At 43.2% G+C, this 15,092-nt stretch overlaps 1 protein-coding gene across 2 annotated transcripts in view; it reads left to right on the forward strand.

The window, feature by feature from the left end:
* The window catches only part of APOO (apolipoprotein O), a 101,962-nt gene that overhangs the window by 58,202 nt on the left and 28,668 nt on the right, over positions 1-15,092 (forward strand). For both annotated transcript variants that reach the window (XM_033949269.1, XM_033949268.1), the window contains exons 6-7: positions 3,709-3,800; positions 14,128-14,238. In XM_033949269.1, coding sequence (XP_033805160.1) covers positions 3,709-3,800; positions 14,128-14,238 — 203 coding nt within the window. The remainder of the gene's footprint in view (positions 1-3,708; positions 3,801-14,127; positions 14,239-15,092) is intronic.

Consider the following 15,092-nt stretch of genomic DNA (forward strand, 5'->3'; position numbering starts at 1 on the left):
GAATTCCCTATCTGGTTTTGTTTGCACTCATTTCCTATCATCCTGGCCAGACTGGGTCCAATGTCCAGCTTCATAGCTTTATTTGAATATATGATTGTGGGTCTCATTTAATGTTTAACCAGATAAAAGAGAGCATTGTTCTGTAAGCTGCAATGTGAAGGGTAAAGATCACTCATCAGAGGGCTAGACACATTTAATGTGAAAACCTCTTCTGCAGCAACTGAGAGAGCTCTCTCTCTCTCCCCCCCCCCCCCTCTCCCCAGCCCCCTCAATCTCCTCTGTTGCTGGAATTCTGTCAATATTCTTTGAAAACCCCTAATTAAACCACATCACGTCATACCATACCATCCAGTTTCTTATAGCCCGCAAGTTTCTACAAGGATTCATTATGGCTTACAATTAGATTCCTAAATTTTCCAGTACAATTACAGTAAGATTCTTAGATTGCAATTGGATGACGATCATGAGAATTGCAAAGAGAAGAGAGAAGTCTTTTTAACATTTCCCTGAAATGGTAGTGGGAAGAGATCTGAGGCAGATACAATGGTAGGTTACTTCAGGTGTTGGGACCCTGAAATTCGAAGATAGTCTCAAATAGCTTTTTCTGGTGGACTTGTTGGGTTATCTAGGCAGCAGCCTGGCCTTTCCTTATTCATCCAGCCCCTCAAAAGGGCAAGAAATTTCTCAGTTCTGGTTCTAATAAAGGAGGTGTAGCCTAATGGCTAGCGTAGTGGGCTGAGAACCTGGGGGAACTGGGTTTGAGTCCCACTGCAGCTCCTTGTGACCCTGGGCAAGAGATTTAAACCCTCCATTGCCTCAGGAACAAAAAAAAACAAACAGATTGTGAGCCCAATAGGAACAGAGAACATACCTACATATAGAAATGTAAACCACTTCGGTTGTACCACTAAAAGGTAGTATATCAAAATCATTCCCCTAAGTGATTGGGAGGAACAGGATAAGTGAGCAAAGCTTGTAAGATAAAGGGGGTTACCTTTTTCTTGTTACAAGCTTTGCTCACTTACCCTGTTCCTCCCAACCACTTAGAATATTATCATGTATGATCCTCATCATGTTTGACTAGGGGACACTTGATGAAGTTACAGGGAAATACATTTAAAACCAATAGGAGAAAATATTTTTTCACTCAAGAGAATAGTTAAGCTCTGGAACGTGTTGCCAAAGGTTGTGTTAAGAGCGGATGGCGTGGCTGGTTTTAAGAAAGGTTTGGACAGTTTCCTGGAAGAAAAGTCCATAGTCTGTTATTGAGACAGATATGGGGGATGCCACTGCTTGCCCTATATCAGTAGCATGGAATGTTGCTACTTTTGGGGGTTTTGCAGGTACTAGTGATCTGGATTGGCCACCGTGAGAACGGGCTGCTGGGCTTGATGGACCATTGGCCTGACCCAGTAAGGCTATTGAAAGTTATTAATATAGAACCAAATCTTTTTCCATAGAAGAGAAATGGTAAAACTAAAGGGCATAATTTGAGGTTCCAGGGAGGAAGACTCAGGAGCAATGTTAGGAAATTTTTTTTCACTGAGAGGGTGGTAGATGCCTGGAATGCCCTCCCAAGGGAAGTGGTGGAAAGGAAAACGGTGTTGGAATTCAGAAAAGTGTGGGATAAACATAGAGGCTTTTCTCAAAAAATGTAAGTCTCCCTCCAACTTAGGAATCAAGGAAACTCTTATATCTTGGCATCCCAAGTCCTCTAAATTTTCTTCACACTTCTACCTCTAACCCTCTGCTGTAGTTCCTTCCTATTTCTCCTACTGTAAACCGCGTCGAGCTCTACGAACGTGGAGATGATGCGGTATACAAACCTAAGGATTAGATTAGATTAGATTAGAGGATCTCTAATTAGAAAACGAAGATGTAAATTAAAGAGCTAAGGCCAGTACTAGACAGACTTGCACAGTCTGTGTCCCATATGTGATGATTTGGTGTAGGATTTGGGCTGGGGAGGGCATCAATGGGAACTCCACTAACTGAACATGAGGATGTTACTGGCCAGACTTTATGGTAGAGATCCTGTAAAAAGGATGGTTGGACAAGCTGGAGTGAGCTTGGACGGCAGCTTCAGCAGTTGGAACCTAGGACAATACCGGGACGATTTTACAATCGATGACCCAGAAATATCAAAGAAGAGACAAGTTAAGTTAATCATGTATTTGTAATGGGTATAACTAATGGGCAGACTGGATGGACCATTCATGTCTTTATCTGCCGTCATCTACTATGATACTCTTTTACCTGGCAGAAACCCAGAACTGATTGTGATGTCATAATGCCTCATTCCACCAATGTCTAAGAGCCAACCTCAGCAGTGATGTCACAATGGCTTGATTAGATGACAACTTCAGCATTTGGAACCTTGTACAATACCAGGTGGACTTTACAGTCTATGACCCAGAAATATCAAAGAAGAGACAAGTTATTTTAATCATGTATTTTTAATGGGTATAACTAATGGGGAGACTGGATGGACTGTTCAGGTCTTTATCTGCCGTCATTTACTTTGTTACTATGTATTCTTATGTTCTTATATGGTTAGCATGGTGATGACTTCACAACCGGCACTTGGTTGACTGGGGCCTACACAGAGTGGCGGGTGTGACTCTGGCCACCTTTGTTAGGCACACTGGATGGAGCGTGAGACTCTTTTTCTGCCGTCATTTACTGTGTTACATTTAAGCCTTTCCTGATGAACAGTGCCTGTCCCATGTTCTCCTTTCCTTTTAAGTTCACCCCACTGCAGTTTTATTTCTCTGCAACGTCAATGGCATTTTTAAATCTCCAGCTGTCAATCCGCTACTATCTCAATTGAACCTTGACCATCATGTTAGAATAGCATTTCCAGTGCAATAGGGATGGTATGCTGAACCATAAGGCTTGTCCATCTGTGCTCACAAGCATACTGCCGAAGATGTTGATCACAGCTTTTCAACTCCTCCTCCATGATCTCTGCTTCTTCCTTCAGTTCGTCCTTTTGCAGGCGAGCACGAAGGTGTCTTTCTCATCTGCTCCTGTTATTTCTTTATTGTTTTGTGATACATTTTTCAGTTTTTTGGTGTGTTCATGGTTTTATACGCAGCTCCAATGGACTGCTTTGCCTGCTTGGAGAGGAACAATCTATACAATTTTCAGTCCTTTCTCCATTGCTGTAGTTCGCTGATTCTCCTCAGCCATTTTCCTGTAAACCGCCTTGAACTGAAAGGCTTTCGTGGTTTATAAATAAAGATTTATGTTATGTTATATGGGGTAGCAGCATAGTTTGATTTGTAGTAATTTTCATTATGGAAAAAAAAAAAAGAGAGACGGGTGAAGATCTTTACTTAGTTTTACTAATTGCATTATAAATGGATAAAATGCCCCAAATGTTTTTCCAGCAAGTTCACAAAATTGTTACTGAAGAGAAAGACATTACTTTTTGGGCTCCTTTTACGAACCTGTGGTAGCGGTTTAACGCGCGTAATAGTGTGTGCACTAAACTGCCGGCTGTGCTAGCCGCTACCGCTTCCTCTTGAGCAGGCGGTAGTTTTTTGGCTAGTGCGTGATGAAAAAGTCCCGTGCAATAAAGCCCACTAACGCGGCTTCGTAAAAGGAGGCCTTTATCTCCAGAAAAACAAAGCAATGGAACTATGAGGGAATGTTTAGGGCTTGTGCATTACAGTAATTGTTAATGTCCTTTCCAACATCTAACAGGTTCCAAATTAAAGAGAGCGGTGTATCCCGTGGGCTTCATAGGTCTCGTGGCATCCATGTATTATCCAGAACAAGCAGTTACAGTTGTCAAGGTCAGTATCATTATTTCTGTAGGTGAAAAGCTCTTTATGTTAGGGGTGAGGTGAGGGTTCTGCTCATAAACAGTCAAGGATTTGGGTGGAGGGAGAAAGGTGTTTTCATTTTAAGCACCAGCAGAACATCTTACTGAGGGACATTAATTAGGTGTTGAACCTTTTTGTAATGAAGCAACATCTCTGACCCCTCCTAATGTTTTTTCCCTTCATTGTTTCCCTCTTTTCAAAATTAATAATATTGTAACTTTATCCCTTCATTCCTCTCACATTCAGTTTTTTCTGTTGGTCTGTTTGTCTAACCCCTTTTCTGAGTAGTTATTTTTTTTTAATTTATATGTTGTATGCATATCTTGTATTTTAATGTATGCATATTTTGGATTTTAATGTAATTCGCTTAGTAATTTATGTATAAGCGATTCATCAAATTTCTAATAAACTTGAAACTTGATGCAGAAAGACATCTGGCAGAGCCGGCGCAGTGTGCCAGTTTGACTGCAAAACTAAGGTGAGAAAATTCCACTGCCATGCTGCGTGCATGCAAATCTGCAGCTCATTGCAAAATTTCAGACAGTGACAGAGAAGGTGCCTTTTAAAAAATTTTAATTGTAACTGTACCCCCCCCCCCCCACCTGGCAAAACCGTTTCATAGTCTAAAGCACAGTTCTTCAACCGCCGGTCCGCGGACCGGTGACGGTCCGCAGAAAATTTCTGCTGGTCCGCGCAGGGCCGGCGAGATCAAGTCGGCAGTTAAATTTCCTGCCGACTGCGGTTCCTCCTGACTGCGGTTCCTGCTGACTAATGTTCCTCCCAGCCTCAGGCGATCAAGATAGGCTGCAACGTCGGGGCCTTCCCTCTGTGAGTCTCGCCTGTTCGGAAACAGGAAGTTGAAACAAAATAGGCGGGACTCAGAGAGTGAAGGTCCCGACGTCGGCAGCGTGTCTTGATCGCCGCCCCTGCTGAGTTGCTGAAGAGGGCCGCAGGGAAGTTGCGATTAGACCGGAGAGAGCTTCAGATTCAGGTGCAGGTGGAGGGAGATGGTCAGAGTGTGCGAACAAGATCCTGGGGAGCCTTCATAGTGACTTCCTCCCCTCCCACCAGCTCTCCTATTTGCCAGGGCAGTGATTTACTGGCAACTTCCTGCAGGCAAGTACGAGAGCTGCTGGAAGGGGAGGAAGCCACTGTAGGAGGCTGGGAAGGTGGTGGAAAAGGGAGAGCTGTTACTGGACTTGAAGGAAGTTAGAAGGAGAGATGCTGCTGGGAGGGGAGGAGGGAAAGGGATGGGAAGAAAGTTAATGTTGGATAGAGGGAGGAGGGAAGGGAGAAGAAGGAGAGATGCTGCTGGGAGGGGAGGAGGGAAAGGGATGGGAAGAGAGTTAATGTTGGATAGAGGGAGGAGGGAAGGGAGAAGAAGGAGAGATGCTGCTGTGAGGGAGGAGGGAAAGGGATGGGAAGAGAGTTAATGTTGGATAGAGGGAGGAGGGAAGGGAGAAGAAGGAGAGATGCTGCTGGGAGGGGAGGAGGGAAAGGGATGGGAAGAGAGTTAATGTTGGATAGAGGGAGGAGGGAAGGGAGAAGAAGGAGAGATGCTGCTGGGAGGGGAGGAGGGAAAGGGATGGGAAGAGAGTTAATGTTGGATAGAGGGAGGAGGGAAGGGAGAAGAAGGAGAGATGCTGCTGGGAGGGAGGAGGGAAAGGGATGGGAAGAGAGTTAATGTTGGATAGAGGGAGGAGGGAAGGGAGAAGGAAAAAAAGGAAGGAGGGTAGGGAGAAAGAAAAAAGGAAGGAAACAGCTGGCAGGGAGATTACAGGAGGGGAAGGGGGTCAGGATGGAATGGAGAGATCAGATTAGAGAAAGGGAAGAGAGAGGAATGAGAAAGTAGAGAGACATTGATTCTGGAAAGGGGGTCAGCAGAGAAATGAGAGAGGGATAAAGATGCTAGATCTGGTGTAGGAGAGATAAAAATGAAGAAGGCAGTGAAGCTGGAATGAATGATGTAAAAAGGAGAGAGGAGGATGGACAAGGAAGAGGGGCATAGAAAGAAGTCAGATACATATGGAAGGGGGAGAGGGCAGACATTGGATGGAAGGGGGAGAGGGCAGACATTGGATGGAACGGGCAGATGGTGGAAGGAAAAGAGTGAAAAGAAGATGAAAGCAGAAACCAGAGACAACAAAAGGTAGAAAAAAATAATTTTATTTCTATTTTGTCATTAGAATATATCAGATTTGAATTATATATCCTGCTAGAGACATAACTGGGGACTGCAGTATTCTGTTAGCATGATATTTCTATGTAGCATTCTATAATAACTTGGCTTGTTCAGTTTTCTTGATAGTAGAGGGGATATATGTGAAGGGGAGGGGAGACAGGGGTTTTGTTGGTCCGTGCTCTGTATATTTGTCCCTGCCACCGCTTGGACCACCAGGTCTCGTGGCAGGCCTGGCAGAGGCCTGCAAACAGGTTTGTGAGGGGACAGGTCAGCGTGGACTCAAATATAAACTGGCCAAGTGCCAACTCTGCCCCTGGAACATCCCCAAAATGGCCAGTTCCACTTTGGGTGTTATGCTTGAGCCAGCTCCATATACCCAGAAATTCAATGCCAGAGTCCGGACATGGTTTGGCATTGAATTTCCAGGGATAGCGCCAGCAGTGGTCAGCAGAAATGCAGGATCGAATATTGGACCCTTGGTTTTATTCTTACTCCAGTGATGTGCCTTGAAATTCTGCTTGGTGTGGATCTCCATGTGTAACTAGTGGCTTTCTGAAATCAATATTTACATATGTATCCCATATACTGTATTCTTGCTAATAATTGCCTGGGCTATTAGATACAGTGGGTTTTCTGAAGTCTAGGGTGAAGGCTATTAACGGAGGCACCTTTTCTCTCCTCCAGCCCTCCTCATTGCAATGACCATTTCTCTTTTCCTATGGTGATTGGTACCACCCCACTACCCCAGCAACCTTATTTTAAGGTTATGGTGCAGGGCCTTGAGCTTGTGCACATGCTTAAGGTCTGGAGCATGCGCAGATGCTCAAGAGGGGAGTGGGCAATTACTGAGGGAATCGTAATTTGGTCTGAAGATCAAATTTTCCAGTGTGTTTGGGTTCTTAAGCCAGGGGGTGGACGATTATTGGAGGTGGGCATATTTTAGAGACAATACGGTAGTTTTTCTTGAGGATGTATTTCTAAAAGAAAGCCTTAGGGTGACACTATTCTACATAAAAACATATTCAGAGGGAAAAAACTTTAGGCATTCTGTTTGGGACTAAAAGGTGAATAAAAATAATAAGCATATTTAATTATCTGGCTAGAAAAGTTAGCATTGTATGTACAGTAGTTGTTGTAAAAAACAATTAGTCACTTGTATGTCCTGAGGTTCCATTGGAGTCTTTATCTGTTTCAAGGATGACCCATGTCTTCAAAAGGAAGCCTTTTATTTTTAAAGAAAATATAAATTATTTAAAAATGGGGGGCAAGAGATAGCGTAAAAGAGAGCGCCCTTCTGTGCTTGAGGGTCATGGTAGTGATTGAGGTGGGTAGGGAGAAAGAGACTTCATGTAGCTAGTTGACGTCTGCCCCTAGAATGTCGGTAGTTTCATTTGTCTGTCAGAAAACCCATCTTAAGCTCTTGGGCTCACATTTCAGTTGTAGAGCAGTTCTCTTAAGTTATGGCCTTGACATCAGTAACAAAAGGAATCTGTAAGCCTTTATTTCTGCACCTAAACAACCTGTATTCTCGAGGGGAAAATTATTTGTGGTATCGGAAGAGAGCACTGTGGTTTGCTGAGGGCTGTTATGCTCTGTACACTATTTTCACAGCTGTGTTCTCATCAGCATTGCATCACCAGGTCTGTTTTTCCATTTGGGTCCCCAGTTTCTCAGGGCTGATAGCTTTTCGTTGAAAGGAAACACAAGCAGCTGGAGGATTAGTTATTGTGAGCAGGTGATTAATCTCAAGCAACAGCTGAGAGTTCAGAGGTTCTGGACTCGGGTTTTGATTATTTTCACAAGAGCCTGCCAGACCTCCACTCCTTTCTTTCCCTCCGATGCACCTCCATTCCTGCCATCCTTGTGGAGGGGAAGAAAAGAGTATTTCTTGCTGGGGTCCCAGTGGATTAGGACTGCCTCTGGTTACTTTGTACATATCTGTGAATTTCCTAGGTGTGAGTCTCTATGGCAGTGGTCTCAAACTTAAACCCTTTGAAGGGCCACATTTTGGATTTGTAGGGACTTGGAGGGCCTCAGAAAAAAATAGTTAATGTTTTATTAAAGAAATGACAATTTTGCATGAGGTAAAATTCTTTATAGTTTATAAATCTTTCCTTTTGGCTAAGTCTTAATAATAATATTGTCATTTCTAGCTAAAGAGACATATGATCAAGAAACTGTTTTATTCTACTTTTGTTTTTTGTTTTTTATTTTTATTTATTAAATTTTCATTCTTACATTAAATAAATAGCATAATATATAATTTATAATAATTATAGTTGTATGTACAATATCATATCATATATATTGAATCCCTTTCCCCTGTTATTTGTTTTTTCATTTTTTCTCATATTAATTTCTATGTTTCCCACCCTAACCCTATATTATTATTATCAATGTGTTAAGATATCTGATCTTTAGAATATTTAGTCAATGGATCCCATATTTTCTTAAAATTTTTTATATTTCCTTGTTGTAATGCCAATATTTTCTCCATTTTGTAAATGTGACACACCGAGTTCCACCAGAATGTATAATTTAGCTTGGTATAATCCTTCCAATTTTGTGATTATGATAAACATACCGAGGGCCTCAAAATAGTACCTGGTGGGCCGCAGGTGGTCCCCGGGCCGCGAGTTTGAGACCACTGTTCTATGGATTCTGGTTCAAATGTGTTTTCCCTCAAATTCTGCATGTCTATTTCGTGGTGCTTACGAGCATAAGGCTCAATTATAGACTTGCCCAGGTTTATAACATTCTAGTACCAGAAATGTGCCTGGATCATGATCCCGACAAAATTGCAGACAATGTGTTTCCCTTTAGAATTTATCATTTAAAAATATTCAGATTGTGGTGTCACCTTAGTAACTGCAACATAAACTTCCCCTATTGCCAAGAACACTGTGAAAGCCTGGGATGGGCAAGTGGGATCACTTAGAGAGAGAGATAATGGTTACTGCGGATGGGCCATTTGGCCTTTATCTGCCATCATGTTTCTGTTTCTTTAACCATAAAGCTCTATGACATAACAGTGCAGGTGATAAGAGCCTTAGCCAATAGGAAGAGGAGATGCAAATGTTAAGAGCCTTAGTCAATAGGGAGAGTAGGAGATAATGGATGCTACGGATGGGCCATTTGGCCTTTATCTGCCATCATGTTTCTATAACCATAAAGCTCTATGACATCAAAATGCAGGTGTAAAGAGCCTTAGCCTATAGGAAGAGGAGATGCAAATGTTAAGAGCCTTAGCCAATAGGGAGAGGAGGAGATAATGGTTACTGCAGATGGGCAGACTAGATGGGCCATTTGGCCTTTATCTACCATCATATTTGTGTTAAAACCCTTTAAAACATACACTTGAATTACTGAATTATTAAATTATTGAATTATTTGAATGAATTTATTTTGTAATTTTGTAATAGTGGATTATCTTGATTTAAACATACACTTAGCACGTACTGATTATTGAGAGCCTTCTATACTGTTACTAATGACTGCACTGTTCTTATCAATTGAAGTGTTTCAGAGAATAGCTTTAATATTTTAATCAACAAACTGTAATTATAATTTTTCTTTTTTACTTTTATAATAACTTATTTTACTTTTAATTAATGCTTCATGATAATTCTAATCTCCATAAGTTGTCATAAATTAACTAGTATTTTAGCCCGTTAAATTAACGGGTGCTAGAATATATATCTGTCTGTCTTTATTTCTGTTTCCTCTCTGTTCCGCTGTCTTTCTTTCTGTCTGTCTCTCTCCCTGGCCCCCTTTGTCTGTCTGTCTTTCTGTGTCTCTCCCTACCCCTGTCTTTTTCTTTCTGTCTCTCTTCCTCCCGCTGTCTTTCTTTCTGTCTCTCCCTCCCTGGCCCCCTTTGTCTGTCTGTCTTTCTGTCTCTCTCCCTGCCCCTGTCCCTGTGTCTTCCTTCCTATCTCCTTCCCTACTTCCCTGTCCAGCAGCCGCAGCATTCCCTCTCCCTCCATTTACCGCGAGAGGAGCCTGCACGGACCTAACAGCCCAAGCCCCCAGCAGTGTAACTTCCCGGTGGCTCCTCTCACGATCGCCACCTTCTCCGACGCAGAAGCAGCTCGTGAGAGAAGCCGCTGCAGCGTCTTTGAAGTTAAAAAAGAAACTTCGGCCCAGCTCCATGCTCGGCCGCGGCGGCCTGCAGCCGCCAACAGCCACGGCGGCCGACATCCGCCTTGAAGAGAAAAAGAGAGAGATTCGTGCGCATGCGCACTCCTACCTACGGTGCCCTACAGCGCACGGAAAACGGAACACGCGGTGGGAGTGCGCATGCACGGCTTAGGCTTTTATTATATTAGATAACTCATCACTCATACCATTCATACTCCCTACACTTTCCACTTTTGCTGTGTAACTTAGGGCTCCTTTAACGAAGGTGCGCTAGGGTTTTTAGCACACGCACAAAATTAGCCGGGAATTTAACGCGCACTATTGCGCATGTTAAGGCCCTAGCGCACCTTTGTAAAAGGACCCTAAATAATAAATAACTGCTAAACAGCAAAATTCGCCAAATTCAAGATCGAGAAGGGATTTTGCTTGTCCAACGTTCACAATACTGAAATGTTGAAATGCTGGAACAGCCAGACGTCGATTCCACTCCAGATCATCCGGATACCCCTCTTTTCTCGCTTCTCCAAATCATGGAAGCTACAGTCCAACACAGGACTGTGTTTCGCCGATTGGCGTCCTCAGGAGCTATATCAATGAGGTTCACCGCTTCAGTCTCACTTCCTTTAAACCAAACTTGTAAAAAGGCAAGAACTTGGGGTTCATCATAACTCAGATCCTACCAGCAACTGAATTACACACAACTTGGCGTAAGAAAGGCTGCCCTATAGTTCACACTGTCAGGAGAGTTATTTATGACTAGTCTTTAAGCCTGTTACATTAACGGGTGTTAGAATAGATGTGTGTGTCTGTCTTTCTTCTTGGCCGCTGTCTGTCTGTCTGTCTGTCTTTCTTTCTGTCTCTCTCTCTCTCTCTTTCCTCGGCTGTCCACCACCAGCCTTGCCTGCTCCCCCTGTCCAGCAGCAGCCATTCTCCCTTCCTTTTACCTCCCCCCTGTCCAGCAGCACTCCTTCACTGCTCCCCCTGTCCAGCAGCAGCCCTTTTCCCTTCATTTTACCTCCCTCCTGTCCAGCAGCAGGCCTTCTCCCTTCCTTTTACCTCCCCCCCTGTCCAGCAGCAGCCCTTCTCCCTTTGTTTTACCTCCCCCCTGTCCAGCAGCAGGCCTTCTCCTTTCCTCTTACCTCCTCCCCTGTCCAGCAGCACCCCTTCACTGCTCCCCCTGTCCAGCAGCAGCTCTTCTCCTTTCGTTTTACATCTCCCCTGTCCAGCAGCAGGCCTTCTCCCTTCCTTTTACCTCCCCCTGTCCAGCATCACTCCTTCACTGCTCCCCCTGTCCAGCAGCACCTCTTCCATGCTCCCCCTGTCCAGCTGCAGCCCTTCTCCCTTCGTTTTACCTCCCCCTGTCCCTGCCATTCCTGCTTGTCTCTCCGTGGCCCCCTTCTGTTTTCCCTCCTCCCAGAGCAAAGCATGATTGCTGTCTGCCCTCCAGCCTACCCCTTCCCCCCAAAGCAGCCCCCTTTCCCTCTCCCCCTCCACTTCTTACCAGCATGGGACACCTCGCAGCACCCGCACGACAAACTCCTGCTGTTGCTGAGAGAAACGCACCGCAAACCACCCTGCGCACACGCCGCAAGCCTCCCCACATGCCGCAAATGGAATGTGGCTACAGAAGCACACAGCACAGCGGCAGGGATCATGGCCTCCTAAGTGCGCATGCGCGCTTAGGGTTTTATTATAGAGGATAATTTATGATAACTTATGGAGATTAGAATTCTAATGAAGCATTAATTAAAAGTAAAATAACATATTAAAAAAGTAAAAAAGAGGCTACTTTTGTTGCCTGTCTGTGAGCTTTTTCCGGGACCCATCAGAACCCCAGGTCCTGGAAATATCTTCTTTTTCTACTTTCGAGGGATGGATGGGGGGTTAGGATGCTGTAGCTCACCCGATTATGATGGCTTTAACTGCTGCTGCCCTGTTGCCCTGGCTTAGGATGTACTTTGGTTGGTTTACTCGGTCAGTGTCTTGGGCTTTTCTCTGGTGCCTTTTATTTGGGGGAGAGAGGCTTTGGGGGGCAGATCTGGGTTGCTGGGAGGGAAGCACAAAAACTAGATGATGCATAGTGTAATGTATTGTTTTATTGTACATTCTGTTTTCTATGTAGTCATCAATAAAAAATGTAAAGAAAAATGTATAATTACAGTATGTTGATTAAAATATCAATTGAAGTGTTTCAGAGAATAGCTTTAATAAGAATAGTGTAGTTAAATAGAAGCTAACCATTTAGAACAGGGGTGTCAAAGTCCCTCCTCAAGGGCCGCAATCCAGTCAGGTTTTCAGGATTTCCCCAATGAATATGCATGAGATCTATTTGCATGCACTGCTTTCATTATATGCTAATAGATCTCCTGCATATTCATTGGGGAAATCCTGAAAACCCGACTGGATTGCAGCCCTCGAGGAGGGACTTTGACACCCCTGATTTAGAGTATAAGTCCTGAGGCTATTGGTTTTAGGTTTATTTGCTACTAATGACTGGGGAGTCAATTCAGAGCGGTCTACCTGAGCCTCTGCATAGGCGCTAAACTACATGAGCTTCTGTAGAGGTGTTATATATGTGGCAAAGCTGCCAGATAAAACCCAGCACTAACACCAAAACTCAAGTAACAATCCTACACATTAAAAGTCAGCACTGCAAATATGATCAAATATATTTTATTGAGCTCAACATGGAAAACAAGCAACAGCACAAAAGATATCAAGACAAGCTCAATGTATATCAAAGAACCCACAACATCCGACAACCCATCCTCCCAAACAATCCCCCCTACCCACCCCACCCCTGGTCCTCCTTCCAGGTACAACCCCTAGGATGAACTGTAGTACAGTACAAAAATACAGAGGCATACATAAAAGGAAGACAACAATATAGAAAAAGATATTAACAATTAAGCAAGCGGCTACGTACCAAGGGAGTCATAGTGGTCCAAAAAGGTTCCCAAGTGCTCTGAAAAGAGCATCCTGGGAGAGAGGAAAAATCCAGCACATCCCGTCGTTCCCACATCAGGAGAGTAATCATTCGGCACCGCCAAAGAGAGTAGTCCAGCGCCTCCCCGTCAAGCCATTTAAGTAGGAAACATTTCAATGCAAGAGACAATGCAGCAGCCCCCCGTTTATGGGGGGGAATAGTGGGGGACAGCTCCAGATAAAACCGAGGGAGAAAGTTGGATAGTAATGTTCCAAATGCGTTCCACAAAGAGAAATATGGCATCCCAAAAGGAACGAATGGTGGGGCAAGTCCAGAACATATGTCCCTAGGGGCCTGACATCGAAGACAGGCAGCTGACTCACGAAACCCAAAGAGATAAGCCCTCTTAGGAGAAATGTACAAACGAAGGACCAGCTTATAATGTTGTTCCCAAAAAGTAGTCTATTTACGAAAGGCAGGCAACCTGCGAACAGCTTGTAAAATCACATCATCAGACAGGTCTACAACAAGGCCCTGAGCCTTAATCTAGAATGATCAAACAAGGAGGACTCATCTTTCAAATGACGATGATGGAATTAGCCAATAGTAAAGGCCGTAGACAACAACTCCTGACAAGAAACTGTTAAAGAACCAGAGGGTAGAGAATTAAGGTTATGTTGAAATTGCATATATGCAAAATAATCAGTGGGCGGGAGATCAAATTCTTCCCACAACTGAACAAAGGACTTAATCCTTCCATCATCGTCCACTAATTGAAAGCAGCACTGCAAATATTAAAACCAAGCCCTGGAACTCCAGTGCACTCTTGAGAATCTTTCTTAAGAGTAACTGTTGGGAATCCATAAAATCATGGTTAGAGTTGTCAGTATCATGGTGTAAATGGTTTTTGTCTGTGTTTAAATTAAATTACTTGCAGAAGTAATCATTTTTGAATTAAAGCTATGGAGATTGTGTTTTGGTTGATCTTAGAAAGTTAGTACCGGTCATTAAACTAAATTGAGCTTTTTTTCGTGGCCGTTTTTAATCCAAAGGGAACAAGCTCAACGTTGTATGACTGGGGCTTGCAAAGCTATGTGGCAATAGAGTCTCTTTGGAAAGACGGCTGGAAGAAAAAGAAGTCAACTAAAAAGACCAGTGAAGCGGTAAGAATGAAAAACTTTTCAATCATTTTCTAAACTATGTTTTAAAATACAATATCACAGTTCATATTAAGGATTGAAGATACCACATATAAATATGAGAGAATGAATGCGGAATGTATAGGGTTTAGTAGTTCATTTAATAAAGTGTGGAGCCCATTGACTACATTTGTTACCTCACAATAAGGGTCATGTGTATCTCCTTTTCTTAGATTTCCTTACACATCCAGGGTGGGGGGAGGGAAATGTACTTTGAGGATTTAAATTACTTAATTATAATATTGTAATCACATCAAATGTCTTATTGTATTAATAATTGGGAGCAGAATGAGAGAAAATGATTGTTTTGTGTATTACTTGTGTAGTTAATAGTGCATTTTATGCAGTATTTTATGTTCAATTAATTGTATTGCAATGTTTTATTTATTTATTTATTCAATTTTTTAGCCCATCCTCCCAAAGGAGCCCAGAACAGGTTACAAAGTACATCCATAATAATCCAGACAGCGCAGAGATGACATAGTTTACATAAATTACAATATAGACATGATAATAAAACATATGTACTAAGTAGCATCTGGTGAGATTAAGTGACATAGGTGCGTTGACTGGGTGGCATTTCAGGGTGAATGACTAAGGCGCTGGGTTAGTAAAGAGGAAGGTTTTCACGGCCTTCCTGAAGTTCCAGAGTCCATCTAGTGATCTGACAGATGGAGGGATTGTGTGCCAAAGTTTGGGTATGAAATGCGAGTAGGAGCGTTTGCGGGCAGTTTCAGTTTTGAGGGAGCGGCCAGAAGGTATGGTCAGTCATTTTTCTCCTTGGGACCTCAGTGGTCATTTTGGGAAGTAGATTTGTA

The sequence above is a fragment of the Geotrypetes seraphini genome, chromosome 6 (assembly GCF_902459505.1).
Source record: "Geotrypetes seraphini chromosome 6, aGeoSer1.1, whole genome shotgun sequence".
Classification (NCBI taxonomy): domain Eukaryota; kingdom Metazoa; phylum Chordata; class Amphibia; order Gymnophiona; family Dermophiidae; genus Geotrypetes; species Geotrypetes seraphini.